The sequence below is a fragment of the Coturnix japonica genome, chromosome 11, assembly GCF_001577835.2.
Source record: "Coturnix japonica isolate 7356 chromosome 11, Coturnix japonica 2.1, whole genome shotgun sequence".
NCBI lineage: Eukaryota > Metazoa > Chordata > Aves > Galliformes > Phasianidae > Coturnix > Coturnix japonica.
In genome coordinates this window covers 1,938,008-1,955,375 of record NC_029526.1, presented here as the reverse complement: position 1 = coordinate 1,955,375, position 17,368 = coordinate 1,938,008, and the positions used below count along the sequence as shown (strand labels likewise).

The window sequence follows — 17,368 nt, the reverse complement described above, 5'->3', positions numbered from 1 at the left end:
CGCGGAGCTAGGTTGCTTCATGTCTGTGGGTGCTGAGGGGGGGTGTCATGGCGGCGCTCAGGTCAGGCCCGGGGGAGCGGCCCCACAGCCCGCAGCTCCATCGAGGGAGTCGCTGTGGTGTCAGACGCTGCACACAAAGGGAGGCAGCATCCTGCCATCAGCACCTGAATGCTGCCACCCTGTGCAAGGGTAACATGGTCCATTGAGTGACCTGTGATGTTTGGATTGAGCATTATGAGCTGCTTCTGCTTGGTGGCTTTCTGCAATGGGAACAGTGCAACACTGGCTTCTGTGTTTTAGTATCAGGGGATGATTATTAGCCAAGAAAGTGGATTGTTTAAGACAGTAGATGGTACAAGTTCATTAAAATCCTAGAGATAGATGCACAAAGACTTATAGCAGAACCTAATGAGAATGCAAGATTTCTTGCAGGCAAGTAGGAAAACCTCTTCTCCATTTTTAAGGCTGCTTTTAAAAGGCTTCAGCACCAATTTCCAGTGTCTGATCTGAAGGAATAAAGAAGCGATCAGGGGTGACCGAGGTGCTCTGCAATGCGAGGGTCATTGCGCAGTTTCTCCTCAAGAGCCAGGTACCGCTGTGGTGCTGTCTGCTTTTCCCTACAACAAGAAGGGGAATGATCAGAGGAAAGCTGCAGCAGGACGTGGAGTAGAATGGTTTACAGAACAGCTGCATTGCTCAGTGATAGGAATGCTGACTGGTACACCTCCCTGTTCCCCTGGGTGCTTTTCAAGTCATCATTCCCAGTACCTGTCGAGTCTTAGTGCTAGAATGTGGATACGAAACATGGTTTCAGAGTAACCAGCAAGGAATTCAGCCTCCTCCTCCTCACTGAGCTGATTCCGCTTTTCTTGAAACTGCTGGTTCTTCTTCTGCAGCTCTTCTACCTCCTGTTGAGAGAGTGGCAAGAAGTCAGGGTAATCAAAAGGAGAGTGAGGAGCACAGATAGGCAGAAGTGCAACTTGGAGTTCAGGGAGCCAAGATAGAGGAAACCACAAATAAGAGCTGCTTTATTTTCATAAGGTAGTGAGTCCGAGGTAAGATGAAAACAAGGGAATCTAAACACGTGGACCAGTGAGAGGCTGCAAGACCAGAATGCGTTGCTTCACTATAGTTAAGACACACTGGAGAACCAAATCAGTTCTGCTTGAAACAAGGACTAAATTTGACCCTGGAGCTATTCCATTCTTTGATCTCACATGTTCATGACAAAATGACACAGCTGTGTCTAGGGCTCCCTTAAAGGTAAAGGAGTTTTGTTTCCTGTCACGATGAGATGTGTATTACCCTCCCTCCCGCCAGTGCAAAACCGACTTCAGTTACATGCACACCATGGAGCAAGGCTGGGAATACCTTTTCAAAACGAGCTTGCATGATATTGGCCTTAGCAACCAGCCGATTCTTAAAATCACTCAGGCAGTCCTCTTTCAGGCGAAGGGCCTGCTTTTTGGTCAGTTTCTCTGGATTGCCGATTTGAATAAGAAAAGGTGCCAGGTAATCCACATCCTGTCCTGTTTGTCCTGGGAGATCATCCTTCTTTGCATTCAACTGGAGGGGGAAAGACAAAAAGAGTCAGGACCCCATCTGCTTGTTTCCCAACCACCCTATGATAAGGAAAAAATAAAAGCAAAGGCCTATATTCCTTCGACCCTATGGTGCAAATGATGTTTCCTTTTGCTATAGTTTGACCAAAACTGTAGCTTTTCACGAGTTGTACAATATCAATGTGTTTTTCATTCTGTCATTTATTCTTTATCGCCCTTTTTAATATCTTTCCTAATTTCCTTGACCGCAGAGATTTATCTTCCATAAAATGTGCAAGAAGGGCTCCAAAAAAGGCATTTGTATTTGGACAGGATATCTTGAGTGCTATTAATTTGTAGGCTGGCAAATAGCTGATTCTTGGACCTTTGCCTCTGTTTGTGTTTCACGCCAGATGTCTGGCATGTAAAACCTAGGATCACCTCTTATAACCTCTCCAATCAGGAAAGTTCAGTCTAAAAATCATTCACGAGAAGCACACAAGAGATTTGAAAAAGCTGCAAGTAATTCTTCTTGAAGTTTTTTGTGTGTTTGCTCACAATATACATAAGGCAGTAATTCCCTGAGAGAGACCCTGAAACAAAATTGCCTTTGCAAGTGATAATGAGAACAAAATAAACCCCAACTGATTCATAGAGGAATGAAGCATGCAAAGATGTGCACATAGACCTAGTGAAAATAGACCTGGCTAGAACGATGCAGCTTGGACTCCGTTATCCCCTCCCCCCCCCCAATCCCTATTATTATTAAAATAATTAACAAGGATTAGTTATTAAGTTGTTATCTAAATACAGTAAAACAACATCATTTTTTTCCTCTCATGTGGGGTTTTCCAGAGAGCCAGAAGGTCATAACATGGCCATGTTATATTTTCAGCTTGTACCTGCTAGGGATTTAATAACACTTATAACTCTTAATAACACTAAAAGATCTTCAGAGCTAATTTGTCAGACAGAAAACGCTTACTCTGGATTTAATTAATTTGCATGCATGTAATTAATACTGGGATTAGTAAAGTCCACCTACCATGGCTTCGTACTCTTGTCTTTTCTTTTCATTCCTCTCTGTGTCATATATTGAAGCTGACAATTTAATGTCTGCTTCTTCACTCTCACGGGTCTCCAGAATCTTTAGCACCTTCCAAACAATCAGAAGAAAGACAACTCAGCTTCCCCACTAAGTGACAGCACTTCTACATGCTAACAGAGCAGCTGCTTGCGTACCACAACTGTAACACAAGGTTAAATATATCCCAGACCTTTATGAATAACGTTCATATACTGCTAAGTCAACCTGATAGTTTTGAAACTGTGATGACGGCTTTGGCTTTTTGCTTTGTCTCTACAGGATACACAGCACAAACAACAGGGATGTTTTGTCTGCAAATACATCAAGACTAAGAAATCTGGTGAGGTAATTCAGGAGGTCACAGTTTACACTCTTCACAATTCTGAAGAACATTGCAAGCTTTTTCTCAGCTATTCTGAATATCCTGCATGCTGTTATTATGCGTTCCTCCCCAGGGGGTTTTTCCTCCACAGAAAAACAATTAAAAACCCAACCAAATCCAATAGCTCTGTCTCCACTTGCTGGAATGACTGAATTTATCCTGAAGTGACGACAGAAACTTCTAAGAATGTGAATTTGTTACAGCAGTCACAGTGTAACAGTACAAGCAATGTATTTTGTGGACTATTTCCCTACAGTTGTTCCGACCAAAAAACCCCCACAACTTTGATATTATTGTTATGGTTTCCTGGAAATGTCTTGCAATTAGATTACACTACATACGACATCCTTTCTTTTTTGTTTCATTCCCAGGCAAGAAAACAAACAGATCTACTCCTGGATGCCTCAATTCACACGCTGTTATTTCTCTCTGAAACCATTTCCATCCCTGAGGACAAACAGAGCAAGACTGGGAAAGTGTGTCTCTCTCCATATACAAGACCTGTACTGAACAAGGGATGGGTTGCAAACTTGGTCATTCAGCATGCAGACCAGCTTCACAACACCACAGTTTTGTTTTTATCACAGCCTAAGCTGAATGAGGCTTCAGCAATCTGTTAAATGAAACCAGTTTCCACTCCTGACAGCAGTGAGGACAGCTTCCTATTACCTCTGCTTGAGATCTCCAGACTTGTTGCTTCATCCGCTTCTCTTCCTCTGTTAGCTCTTGCAACAATTTATACAGGGGGACCAGCTTTGTGCGCTGCTCAGGGAACCCCGCCTGGAAGCAGATAAGCTAGTGAAAGGCAGTATTGTTGTCTGGGTGCACGGGACCAAGTACTTTGCAAATATGAACTGGCACCATTCTGCTAAGTCAATATAAGGGCACTGCTTTACACCATAAAAACATCCAACCCATTGTCAATAGTTGACTGCAGTTCACCTAGACTTTGAGTCCATCAGTAATGTCAGCCAGATTGCATGTCCTGCATCTCTTAGATGATGTTCCTGTTATTTGGCTGAGACTGTTTATACAGGGTTAGAGATGAAACAACAGCACTCCAGCAACTGCATCTCCACACCAGAAATATAAATTAAGAAATATATATTCGTTGCGTTTATATCTTTGTAACCTGATTTCCTATGTGTAACTGTGCAGCATCACAATGTACAGGCAGACATCAGCTTCTGACTACAAACTCACATCAGAGACATTAATGAAGTGACCCCTCCATGAATGAGAGAATTTGGCCTAATGACAGCACTTTCCTTTTTGGGGATATCTTTTATTTAAGGCTATCTGTCTACCTACCTATCAGCAATAAAGAAAGCCTCAGTACCTTGCCTGAATTTGCAGAGTGAACTGGGGGTGATTTAAACAACAGTGTGACCCAGGCTTTGTGATCCATGGCAGAATTTGAGTTAAAATCTGCTCTGCTTCTCTGCTATAGTCTCTTAAAGAGAGAACAGAAAAGGGAATTTCAACTTCCCTGCAACGAATTTGCAGGATTGAGACAAGCAGCAGCTGAATCAGCATCTTGCAAGATCTCAGTGGCCATATAAACTACCTGATAAGCAGATGGAGGAGAGGCTGAGCGTGAATATGCCATGCCATGCTTCCACTGACATTACACCTATCCTTTGTGTCTCCATGACCCAGAAAAGCACCTTGATATAGGTAGATTTTCTCCATACCTGGTATGTGACGCACATATCTGGGGTCATGATTTCACTTTGCTTCCTATAGCTCTCTGCTGGTTTGAAGAAGTCCTTCTTTGAGGCTGTGATGTATTTATTCTTGAGGTGGTATATCAGCTGGATCACATCTTCTTCGAGCAGAAAGACACGTTCTGCTACATCTTCATCAGCAGGCTTTTGTAGGTTTCTGTGGAAACGCTCCATGATTTGCTGAATGAAGAGAAAGAGATGGAAGTGAGTTGGACCACAGAGAAAAATGGCAACATTTGCAGAGAGTTAAATCAAAGCTCAAGACAAAAACTGGGCCTTTTTGCTACAGCTACTCCTAAAGCCTTGGCCCACGGTTGGACCCTGAGAAAAAAAAAAACAACTACAAAGCTGCTTAAAGCAATACAGACTCCCATTTGTGGAGCTGAGCATGCTCTTCAAGCTCGAAGTTACCTTGAGATGCATCTCAGACTGATGGAGCAAGGTAAGCTGAGCACAACAAAATATCCCAGATTCCCCAACAAAAGGAAGGAGTCAAAAAAAGCACCTTGGGTACTGACCCAAAGGCCATAGCATGGCTCTGCCGTGGCAGATGAAGTGTCTGAGCCGTACCAGCAGATGTCAGGTTTTCTCTCTCAACTGTTCTCCAATCCAGACTTGACTGGACAGAGGAACCTGTTTGTAACAGCATTGTAGGACACTTTGTCAGCACAGCAGAACAGTAGCTTGAGGCCAGAACAAAACAGTTGGGAGCCTTGTGAAAATTTCCTTCCCAAATCACAGTTAAGCTATTTTTCTTTCCTCTGACACACACTTTCCAGGTCATAATTTCCTAGTTTCATTCTAGTTCTCAATGTGTTTTGAGACAAATGCACACACTGTGGCTCTGTCAAGCAAGCAATTGAAAGACACAACAGCTGAACAAGACTCAGATGCTTCATCTGGAGCTTTGCCTTGGTTGTGTACACTCAGAATGAACCTAAGGCCTCAGGCAGCATGTTTTGCAATGTATAAATATCACTGTGACAGATATTTTTCTGTTCCTGTCTTGGCCGTACCACTATAGGCCGGGAGTTCGCATCAGCTCTGGTGTCAACCAAAGTTACTTTCTTTTTCTTAGTGCGAAACTCTGTGTGCTGGAAGTACTTGAAATCATCTCTCCCCACGAAGTACTCTTTCATCTCGCTGTCATTTTCAGCAAGTTTCTGGAGGCCATCAACTCGTGTCTCAGTGTAGAACTCTATCACACGTTCAGTCTGTGGGTCCATTGACTTATAGGTGTGTACTAAGGACACAAAAGAGACAGTTTTTAACCTTACTGGTTGTATGGGAATTGGTAATCACAGCCCGAACCTCTGATTAATCAGCTGAGGCAAGTGTTGGGTCAGCTGTGGGAGCACAGGTGAGAGTAATTTAGCTGTGCTCCTGGAAGGGGTGAAGCTTGACTCCACCTCCTCTAGACCTCATTTAAGGGCTGACCACCACTAAGGCAGCATCTCTTGGAGATTGCTTCCTGGTGGAGATTGCCTCAGCATTTCCCAGTGAAGGCATCCATATTGGTGAGTTTTTCCTTATAAATAACCTTTTGAATATCTGTTACCATCTTTGTATAATTCCACCTTACTCTGGTAAAAGTATATATCACTATATATGATACAGCCATCACCTTCTGTTATGCTGGGAAAGAATTGCCCAGGACTGGAAGCACAACCAACCCCATTTTCTACTCTCAGAGACCATATTATTAATCTATGTTTGCAGCCCTGTTGCTTTGGGCTTTTGCAACTGCTAGAGCAGATTCCCACGATGTCTTGGTTGCCCAGATAAACCCAAATACCTTTGAGACCAAGGGGGTGTCCTGGGCTGAAGTACTCTGTGGTCATCTGTGTTTGTTTATTCACTTCTCTCCTATCCAACATGTCTTCACGGTTTTTGAACCACTCTTTCACTTCTACTGCATTGGTATCTGGCAGGAGACATGCAATTTCACAGCCTTACGTCACCCAGTTGGAAGTGGTAGGATTCATCTGATATCTGTGCAAGCAGCCCACATAGTCACTAGAATTGACTCTGTGCACTGGGGCACTTTATAGATGAATCCTAATAGATGAATTCTAATCTACTTTGATGACTTATACCATAAAAAGACTTATTCCTCTTTGTCAACAAAATCTAAAGTCACCAGCTCAGGGGTAGAAGGTGAGATAAACTCCATTCTCTTACAGTTTGAGTCTGCGTAGATAGTGAGGCGTTTCACCAGCCCATTTCTATTAAGGTATGGTGCCCATTTCTCCAGTTTTGCCTTCTTGTACAGGGTCACTTTCCTCCCCTGGGAACAGCGGGTCTCAAACTCTGCAGTAGGCAAGGGAGGTCAGAAAGATTAGCAGGCAGTCCCATATGCATAGTGGTACCAGAAAGCCGATCCCAGGCAAAATCATTCAGTTAGCAGTAAAAGTGTGTTTGTCTATGGGGACTTCCCACCCACAATGGGACAGTGTATAGCCACTGCATTCAAACCAATAGCAAGTGCATGCCTTGATCTACTGCACTTTGCTGCTATACCTCAAACATCCTGAAGGTTGAATTCTTGAATGAGACAAACAAATGTCCAAGATCTACTAAAAGATTAGCTGGAAGGCAAGCAAAAGGCCAAGAATGAGCACCTTTGGGAGATATCTGAATTGGAGCTACCCATGATGATGGCATGGCAAATTTTATCTCCTCCTCCTCCTCCTCTTCCTCTTCTTCATCCTCCTGTTGAAACAGAAATATTCATTTTTGATAATTTCTCTGACTGTGCCAGGAGACCTTCTGGTTCTGGAGAATGCATTGCAGCAATCGGAGAGCAACTCACACGAGACCGCATTTGATCCTGCACAACGCAGTGGCACAGTTATGTGCTATATCAATCATACGCGGCCTGAGGACAGGAGCAAGCAGCGTGCTGCAGTTTACAGGGAAGGAGAGCTTTATTGCATTCCTGCAGTCTTGCTAGAACATGTTATTCCGAGCCTAATGAAATGTGGCTAACACTTATTCTAGACAGGTTATAGATGTGACTTTTGCCATTCAAACTAATGACCAGCTTATTTTATACAGACCATGGAAGAAGTTTTGATCCCTGGTGATGAACATAAGCTGAGAAGATTAGATATGAGGAGGGAATGTATTGTTATCAGTGTTTCTCTGTAGTGCTATGCTGGCGTAATGCCTGCTTTATCATATTTTGTTCTTCCAGCAAGATAACATAACATTTATACTTACTTTATTTCTACATTTGGTTGGCAGCTCGTAGGAGCTGTCTGCTGACCAGCAGAGAGAGGATGTCCCGAAAATTTTTGTTTTAATTTTATTTTTCTGAAATTCCTTTGTCCCAAAGGTCAATGCACTGGAAGGCTGAGTGCTAACCATTCAGGTCACTCACCGTGTCATCCACGTTCCTATCAAACAGCTCTTTTTCCTTCTCAGCACCCAGAAGCCGCTGAAAAGGCTTGTCAGTATCTGAAAGCATGACTTCCCAGCGGACAATGTCACTCAAATCAAAGGCAAGATCCTAGGCCAAACAGAAGACATCCACAAAAATAACAAGCAGTTTCAAGGGCCTGACACTACACTCAACACTGCTTCCTCACACCTGCAGACTCTGGATCTCAGTGAGGTTGAGCTCATCAGATCCCTGGCTCACTGGTGGGACCCCAAAGACTGGCTCCGTGCATGGAAGGCTACTGGTCCTTTTCCTCATGGTACCTCTTCCACAGCTGGCATCCATGGCCCCAGGGTCATCCAGGTGAGCCCAAAGTGACTCTGATTCAGCCCCTCTCCTTCCAGCCTTTCTACCAGCTGGGCAATAGATAATGTGTGAGAAGATCCAAATCAAGATCTTACCTAGCCTAAGCTGTACTCAACAGATTTTACCCTAAAAGTTATTGCTGGGAGAATGGTTGTCCAGCCAGCCTTCAAAGCTGATATTCCAGCATTGTGGAGGGTTAATAGGTACGATCCATATGTGCTAGCTCAGAGAGTGGGATGCCAGGAATTAGCTCCAGGTACCAGGCCTGATAGTCTAAGTAATCAGAATTACATGCCCAGAGCCAGTGCAGGGGAATACTGGATCACCACTGATTTTGGATTTCCTCTGGGCTCAGCCTGACTGTCCCTTTGAGGTGCAGGGGTGTTTAAGAGCTCGTTACCTTGCAGCCATTCCGGCAGTCCTGCATGTTCACCCAGTAGTTCTTGTGGTTCCAGACACTCTCAATCCCAAGGAATTGCTCATTGGTGGTGCTATGGCTGTTCCCCGTGAAGGGATCAATGAAGAAAGTTTCGGGAACCTCTCTCTTGCCAGACAGAACCAGAACCCATGCATGGACCCGTAAGCCACACAAACGGTCACGCTTGGGCTCTTCCACTTCCTGTAGTCCAGAAGACAGAACAGAAATTACTGCTACTTTATTGACACTGTAGTCCAATCCACCAGCAATCTTTTTTTTTTTTTTTTTTCCCTGCCCAATTCTAAAGGCCTCCAAACCCCTAATGCTCCTCAGAACAGTAGTGGAGTACATGCTCAGCATATATTCCTCTGCTAGCACACACTATGTTTTCAGAAACCATGTGTTCATAGCCAGAATCTGAGCTGTACTCTACTGCGTGGAGGGTAGTGAGCTCCTTTCTAAGGTCAGCTATTACCCATGTCTCAATTCTTGCTAATGGAGTTTGAGAGTAGGGGGGTAGACCTTGCTAACTCACCATGCCTATCTCTTTTTCCTTTTTCTCAGTTTCTGCTTTCTTCTTGGCCTCCTGCTGAAGCTCAAACTTGCTGTAGACCTCTGGGAGGGGCTTAATTCTATATTTGCTAGACTTCTTCACTTCTTCTTTTGGTTTCTGCCTCCACCAAAGCAAGAAATTGCTGTTAAACCCAGCAGGAATCAAGAAAAGGGAGAAAGCATGGGCAAACTGTTGCCCTCTTTAAATGAGTAACATGATTAGAAAGCAAACAGGCAGTGTGGCTGGGCGCCCCACAGCCTGCCATCACACTCATTCTTATCGCGTGTTGGACGCACCAGAGATGCCAGCTTCATTGGCCTCCAGAGTGCTTTGTCTTTCTCACCAATGTCATAGTTTTCTTATCAGAACCAGACACCCAGGCTCCCCCCTGCCTGCTCCCTGCTCACTGCAGATCTCCTCACCTCCTGTGGCTTCCTGAGCAGTGGGCATACCTCCAGAGTTTCATCCAAGCTGCATATGCTTTGGGTGGCATACCCATTCACACAGTAGGCATCATACCCAGCTCCAATCAGCATGGAGCACAGCAGCACGCTGAAGTCAAAGCAGTTCCCTCGCTGGTACTTCAGGATGGTGGTTGGGGAATAGAGTGAACTGGGCTTGAAAGAAAGGGATATCTGTTCACAGTGCTTGTCTCTTTCTTGGCTTCTTCTGTAGGGACTGCAGCCCCTTTCTTACCGGTGTGAGAGGGCTCTTGAGGGGCTCCATAGTGAGATAGTCAGAGACGAAGCTGGCACAGCCATCCCAGTGGTACAGCTCTGTGTAAGGCAGCAAGGTTGGCCTCACTGTTGTGCTCACAAACTTCTGTAATGCAAGAAGAGGACTTTGATTAGCCAACAGATCTCTAGTGCAGTTTCCTGTCCAAAGCCATCCTCAGACAACCCCTGGATGCAGCAGTTTATATTCAGGACTTCTGTGGAGCACACCAACATACCGATGGTACACCTCATCACCATTCAGAACAGGAAATGCACGGAGTTAAGAGGGTTTGTGCCGGTAGGCACTTCTGTTTGTTTGTGCCTAAAAATTCAAGCTAATCTCAGCCACATTATAGATGTGAGCCAGATCTCTTAGTTTTCATGTGAGACAAATAGCTACTGCGCTTTCTGGCTTCTATATCCTCTGGCATCTATTTATTTCTTTATTTCAACTTGTATGACTTTTATATAATAAATGTTGAAGGAAGCTGACCTAAAGAAGCAATTCCACACAGTCAGAGGAGCAACAGGGCCATAGCTAGACAAAAAACTGTGCAGCTTGGGCCCATCTCCACACCACCCTTTACCTCCACGCCACATTCGTTGACTGGGTGCAGGAAGAGCGGCTTGCGTTCAGGGCAGAGGTGAGTGTACTGCCGTTGGTAATGGTCAGCGATGCGCAGCATCTTCTTTTCCCTTGGGGAATTCGTCTTGTAGGAGTCTGGTAACTCGGATGTGTCAATGCTGCTCCAGTCAAAATCCCTTGAGAGGCAGAAGGAGGCAGAGAAACACAGGTAATAAAGTGGGGAGCAATTTAGACAGGATGATCTGCTGTCAAGACACTGGAGGGGCTCCCTGCTGGAAAAAAATGAGGCTCAAATCCAAGAAGAGATCATTTAAAGTGGGCATAATTTTGCCATAGCCAGGCTTCTCTGGAGTGATGGCAAGCTAATGTAGACCAAGAGGACTGGGGGATGTTTATACAGTGTTCTGATACAACACTAAATGGATGGAAAATGAAGTGATTTATCTTGTCTTACAGAGATGAACAGCTCACCAGGCTTACAGAAACTCCCCACCCTGCCTTGCACAAACAAGCCTCAGCACCAGCTACAATCATGCAGCTCCCTATGGACCCCCCTGCAGGACTGTATCTGCTCATCCCAGTGACTGACACAAACGTGCAACTTACGGTACATCACTTGGAAAGCAGATTTGTTCCACAGACAGCTTTTTCTCCAGGTCGTGAAGCTCACTGCTGTCCTCCAAAGCCTTCAGCTCTTCTTCCTTTTGCTCCCCTTCTTCTTCCTTTTGCTCCCCTTCTTCTTCCTTTTGCTCCCCGTCTTCCTTTTGCTCCCCTTCTTCCTTTTGCTCCCCTTCTTCCTTTTGCTCCCCTTCTTCCTTTTGCTCCCCTTCTTCCTTTTGCTCCCCTTCTTCCTTTTGCTCCTCTTTCTTCTCCTCTACGGCCTCCATTTCGCTTCCTCTACAGAAATACATGCAACCAGTTGGGACAAGGTGTATAGCAACACCAACACCCTTGCACTTGGGGCACGATAACTCCCATTTCTGTGACTGTCAGGTGCAAGCACTGAACTTGAGTTCAGCATGGGCAGGTGGAACACAGGTCACGGGGCAGTGAGATGGGGATTTGTTTGGTGACAGCCATGGCACAGCCTCAGGCCCTGTTGTGGTCCTCCAAGGGCCCCAGCCAGGGCTGTTGGGCAGGGGGTTGTTTGTAGCTGCCTCAGCAGCAGAGCAGCCTCCAAGGCCGCAGCGCTGCTCCTATCGCCTGTTTACATTTCAGGGAGGCTGGGGGCCATCCGTTTCCCTCCCTGCGGTCAGGCTGACCCGCTGTGGAGCAGATGGGGCACGATGGACCTTGTGTCCTCCCCGCAGCCCGTTCAGCCCCGCACCTCTGTCTCCTGACACGGCTTCTCCGCCGGGCCTGGTCACCACGGCAACGCCCACGCACCCAGCAGCCTTGGCGCGGCCTGCGGCCTCCCCCGCCGCCCAGCCCCGGCCCTCCCCCGCCCTGTGGAGGCAATAGGCCCCGAGCTGCACCCCGGGTCCCGCAGCCTCCTCGGCTGCCCCAGTTCTGCTCACCGCTCACTTCAGCTCCTCCGTACGCAGCCTGGCTGTGGCAGGTGCCTCAGCAGCCCCATAGCTAATGGGCTGGGAGCTGTGGGCCTGGGCCTGGCTTTGGGCCTGGGTCTGAGCTTGGGCCTACTCTGCCCACTCCAGGCTTCAGGACTGCCCCAAAACTCATGGGTTCCAATGCTTTTACATGGCGCAGGAGGCTTGGTTTTTTAAGTGGTGGTTCTTTGGATGGACAGCTGCTAAGCACTGCTTCATTGCTGTGTTTTATCTGTGTTAAGGCAAGCCTGCCCTGCTCCCAGGGGGTGCCCACAGCACTGAAGGCTCCTGAGGATGCACCAGGACAGTGGGGTGTGCCGTGACATGCTGGGCATGCAGAGAAACCACAGTCAGATGTTTTAAATAATTTAGCTGAGTGCTTTCTTTTATGCTGCAGCAGAAACAGTGTATCAAGTAGCATCACTTTGAATGAACATTATCATTATTGTTTCACAAAGCGTGGAAGGACTGAGCTCTTATCCCCATGTCTGTCATAGCATCTCCCACCAGATCTGAGATTTCAGAAGTCACTAAAAACCAGAGCACGTATGTGTGTGCATGGGAAGCCATGTACTGAGCGCACAGTTGTTTGCCTCTGTATGTATCACTATGGTATCTGCTGCTCCTGCTGAGGCAAAGCAGGTGCCACAACAGCAGGTGGGTGCATAAAACCCTGATAAGCAGGGGATGGTGCAGAGATAGGGGTATTGCAGACGCTGCTCCTGGTTAGAGTTCCATCAGGGCTGTGATTTGGGTCAGCGTTCACCAGCCCTGAGCTAATCAGAAGGGCTGTGCTGGAGGACACACTTTCAGAGGGCCCTTTCCTCCCCGTTTGCTGCTGGCTCTTGTGCAATCGCAGAGACAGCGTGGGGGAGCGATGAGCTGCTGGGAGGTGATATAAGGGAGGCAGCCAGGAGCGTGAGAAGAACGCAGCTGGCTGCGGGTGGGCAAGTGTGGAGTGGTCTGGCAATGGTGAGTAGGATGAGAGAGGTGGGAGCTTTGTGTTGAGGATATATGCTGTCCTTGGGCTGGTGGGCAGGATGAGAGTGGTGGGAGCTTTGTGTTGAGGCTACTGCAGCCACGGGTGGCACATCTCGGAGGAGGTTTGCAGAGCTGCCCGAGGTGGTTGTGCCAAGCTGGAACAGCCCTGCATTTGCTATCAATGTGGTTCTGGCAGCAGCAGGAGCCAGATTTCCACTGAAGCTGGAGGACCATGCAGTGGGGCCATAGCCCATGCTGCAGATGGAGCTTTACATCCCCAGGGCTTTGCATCCTCCTTGCTCGGATTTCTGGTGGTTGCAGCTGCTCAGGGTAGGGCTGGGGGAATAAATAATTTGCTGCTAGACCAGAGTCTGGCAGTCCAAAGCTTTTGGCTTTGGCATTGCCCTGCTGTGGGGACATGTGCAGCCAGCATCCCCAAGTGACTCATATCCACAGTTCTGATAAGGGTCCTGGGCTTATCCAGCACCACGTCAGTAATTTCTCTAAAGAAACCTATTGTCTGACTTTATCTGTGTCTTCGTGACATAAATTTTAGTTATGTTCAAGGTTTGTTTCCTTTCTTTTAAGCCCGTTGTCTCTCCTGTTGTAGATATGGGTTACTGGAAAGGCAAGGATGGCTTCGTAAAGCCCTAAATCTTCAGATCAGAACTATGATTGGAAAGGTTAGAGGGAAATTCCTTTTCTCTTTTGGGAGCCTGAGCTGAGAGGATTGCTGTTCTGGCCCTTTGGGATAGGAAATTACTTCATACCATTGAACTTATAGTTTTTGGAGGAAACGCAGAATAGAAATTATTGTACCCATGTTTGAGGGCTGGCTCTGAGTGATTGCCAACACCTCTGCAACAAGGACCTGCTAATAACCTACATTACCCAGAGCTTTTTTGTTCTTACAGGAAGGGACTGTGACATATTTGCTGCTGTTCTCTGCCCTGCGCCTGGCTGGCTGTGAAGGCAACAAGAGTGAGTCTCCTTGTATGCTGCCACGTGCAGTTACAGACAGGGATAGGAGAGGTCAGAGCCTCTTCAGCCCTTGTGAGCAGTGGGGTAAGCTTGCTCCCATGTCTCTCAAAGGTTAGTTGTTCCTGCTGTATTTCAGCTTGCTTGCATTGCCTTTCCTGCAGGTGAGCTGGTAAGCCCGCACAGCTCGAGGGGAAGGTTTACCCTGCGTGCCAAGAGGAGCTCAGATGCCTGCATGCCCAACCCGTGCCAGCACCATGGGAGCTGCCAGGTGATAAAGGACAGACCCATCTGCAGCTGCAAACCTGGCTTCACAGGGGCATTCTGCCAAGGTAGGGCTTGGGGTGCTGGCAAACTCAGTTCAAACTGTCCACAGGCACCAAAGGGAAAGGTGGATGGGCAAGGTAGTGTTTCTACCTGGTTCCCTTGGCAGACTGCAGAACTCTATAGACAGCCCACCCCAATGACCCTTGATATCTGCCTGTGGTGTCTTGAGCTTGAGGATTGCGTCCATTCAAAGTAGCAGCAGTTGTAGACTTGTGCAGGCTTAGGCAATTAGCAATAAATGTCAGATCCTCATTAACTCCAGCTCATTTCCAAAGGTTTTGCTCTCTCTCAGTGTCTCTGAAGACCCCTACCAGCAGCCTCCCACAGGGTTGGGATGAGTGTTGAGCTCAGCAGGGCTGTGTCATCCCATAGCTGACTTAGGGCTCCTTCAGGCATCTTCCTTATCGCTATTGCAGATGGCTTTTTCCCCCAGATGTGGTACTGAAGTTGGCCTGTGAGGAAGAGCACATGAAGATGATGGTGAGGAAGGAGGTGTTTGAACAATTGAAAATCCCCCGGGAACTTGTCCACTTGAAGAACCAGGCATGCAAAGTTTCAGAAAGGGAAGAGGAGGGTGAGCTGTTTTTTGCAGCCACTCTTACAGGTGAAAACCATACTGCCTGTGGATCAGTAATTCAGGTGAGGATTTAGCACAGAGCCTCTCTGAATGGCTCTGAAGCCAAGAGAGGAGCACATATGCTGAGCAGGGACAGTCCTGGAGGCTTTTCCTTTTTTATCTGGCACTGTGAAGCTCTCTTTCCCCTTGGGAGGCTTCCCTGGGGGCTGTTAGAAAGCTCTTCTGCCTCTACGAAACCACTGCTGGCAGCACATATTAACTTGTGCAGCGAAGAGTGGAAGTCTCTTTAGGAAGTGTGCTCTTTAGGATAGGAGCCTTCAGCTTTCTGGCAGGATCCTCTGAGCTCTGCAGACCTGTCTGTAGTCAGAACATCCCTTAATTCATTAGAATGTGCTGCACTCTGTACGGGAGCTTACATATGATTTCTTTGTCGTTCCAGCAAAACAACTCCCATGTGTCATACTCCAACATCATTGAGACAGCGAAGGAAGCACACAGGGGTGTGATCTCCAGGAGCTTTCAGCTGGAGGTGCATTTCTCCTGTGTCTACGCCTATGAGCAGGTGGTGAAGATGCCATTTGCTCTCACCCCTGTCGACAAGTGAGTGGTCCCTCTTCACCTTGCTGCTGAGAGGATGTATTCAAGCTTGTGGGAAAACAGATGCCTTTGATGATATGATCTGCAAAGGCCATGGGGAGCCACCAAAGCTCTGAGAGCAGTATCACATCAGGGTGCCTCTCTTTCTCTTCTCCAAGAGGGTCCCGTGGTTGTTTTTCAGAATAAGGTTTGGGCCTTGGGTAGGGGCACGTGTAATCTGCCTTTCTCCTACCTCCATCCATGTCTAGTTGGGCCAACTCCACATGGGATTTGGGGTCAGCAAACATGAAGAGCCTGTGCCTGCACTGCTGACCTGATGTGGCTGTTCGTGAGCTCTCCTTCTCTCCTCACAGGCTGGTACAGTTCTTGGTCAGAGAAGGGCACTTCAACGTCAGCATGAGGCTGTACAAGACCGCATCCTACCTTGAGCCCTACCACCTGCCAACTGCAGCCGTGCCCATCACAGACACACTGTATGTCATGCTGAAGATAGAAGGGCAGCACCAGCTCCGGTACTTCCTTCTGAGTGTAGAGGGCTGCTGGGCCACACCAAGTGCAGATCCCTACCAGGATGTGCGACATGAGCTCATTGAGCAGGGGTGAGCATTCCTGGTCTCCTTGCTATGGGTGTCCCAGACAAGGGACACTTTTTTTTGCCTGCTGACCATGCTATTTCCCTCCAGGTGTCCCCATGATGAGACAGTGACATACTTAAATGCCGTTGGAGAGAGCACCACAGCCAAGTTCAGCTTCCAGATGTTTCAGTTTGTAGGGTACCCCGAGGTGTTCCTGCACTGCCGTGTCCGGCTGTGTCTCCCTGATGGCCCTGAGCCCTGTGCCAAGGTGAGTTCTTAGGAGTGACCTGGGGAGAAGCAGGTTAAGGTTCCTTTGGCAACCGGCTCCTTTCCCATGTTCTGGGGCTTGCCATTCTCCTAGGCTGCACCTGGCTGTGCCTCTACTTGGGCAGAGCACTGTCCCCCTGGCAGGCACTGATCCCACAGGCAGGCTTCTTCCCTGCCCTCTTCCCTTCCTTTTACTCTGTTAACAGCAATGTCCCACTCTCTGGAGGAGCAAGCGGGCGCTGGCAGATGACTACAATAAAATTGTCTCCTATGGACCCATCCACCTGCTGGCTGCTCCTTCCCTGGAAGTGGAGAGCCATCATCCCAGGGCTGACCAACAGGAGCTGAAGGGTACGTATGCCACTCTGGGGAGGATCGGGGCCAGCTTGAGGGACCCAGACCAGTTGGCAATATTTCTTCTCTTTGGTAGGACTCGGCCTGTGGCTCCCCAGGATCCTCATCCTGCTGTGTGTGCTTGGTGTGCTCACCGTGGTTGCTGCAGCTGCAGCTGTCAGCATCAGAAGACGGATGGTGTAGAAAATAGCCAGTTCCAAATAAATGTGGCAGTGGCAGAGAGGCTCTTCTCTGTGTCTTTACAGAGGCTTGAAGGAAGGAAATTCAGATGTTGCTCAAAGGATGAGTCACGTCAGAGTGTTTCTGCTCACTGAGCATCCTTTGAACGTTCCCATGCCCTCCCAGCCCATGGTGAAACAAGTACCCAGGAAGGCTGAGCTGAAAGGGCTGCTCTGGGGTGGTGGGCT

The 17,368-nt window shown here is 47.6% G+C and overlaps 2 protein-coding genes and 1 long non-coding RNA gene across 11 annotated transcripts; 2 read left to right on the top strand and 1 right to left on the bottom strand.

The window, feature by feature from the left end:
- Positions 1-287: 287 nt before the first annotated feature.
- On the bottom strand, positions 288-12,400 carry DRC7 (dynein regulatory complex subunit 7). 6 transcript variants are annotated; one of them, XM_032446981.1, is made up of 18 exons: positions 12,276-12,400; positions 11,365-11,655; positions 10,760-10,934; positions 10,153-10,278; positions 9,879-10,091; positions 9,439-9,573; positions 8,886-9,104; positions 8,120-8,248; positions 7,359-7,449; positions 6,919-7,047; positions 6,533-6,661; positions 5,754-5,980; positions 4,705-4,917; positions 3,680-3,790; positions 2,587-2,697; positions 1,372-1,566; positions 769-908; positions 288-617 (listed from the first exon to the last, which is right to left on the bottom strand). In XM_032446981.1, exons 2-18 carry the CDS (start codon positions 11,643-11,645, stop codon positions 527-529), a joined length of 2,715 nt encoding a protein of 904 aa, XP_032302872.1. In that variant the 5' UTR covers positions 11,646-11,655; positions 12,276-12,400; the 3' UTR covers positions 288-526. The 6 variants fall into 6 exon arrangements, with proteins under 6 accessions (XP_032302872.1, XP_032302871.1, XP_032302870.1 ...); XM_032446980.1 differs by lacking the exon at positions 12,276-12,400 and adding an exon at positions 12,086-12,167; XM_032446979.1 differs by lacking the exon at positions 12,276-12,400 and adding an exon at positions 12,021-12,121.
- On the top strand, positions 2,848-5,074 carry LOC116653952. The gene is made up of 2 exons (XR_004308609.1): positions 2,848-2,973; positions 3,382-5,074. It is a non-coding gene; the product is annotated as an uncharacterized LOC116653952 (long non-coding RNA).
- On the top strand, positions 10,881-17,184 carry LOC107319112 (uromodulin-like). 4 transcript variants are annotated; one of them, XM_032446975.1, is made up of 10 exons: positions 10,881-10,966; positions 11,215-11,365; positions 14,201-14,267; positions 14,429-14,596; positions 15,025-15,230; positions 15,608-15,768; positions 16,119-16,364; positions 16,449-16,608; positions 16,814-16,958; positions 17,038-17,184. In XM_032446975.1, the coding sequence occupies exons 1-10, from the start codon at positions 10,914-10,916 to the stop codon at positions 17,142-17,144; spliced, it is 1,464 nt and encodes a 487-aa protein (XP_032302866.1). In that variant the 5' UTR covers positions 10,881-10,913; the 3' UTR covers positions 17,145-17,184.
- The last annotated feature ends 184 nt before the right edge of the window (positions 17,185-17,368 follow it).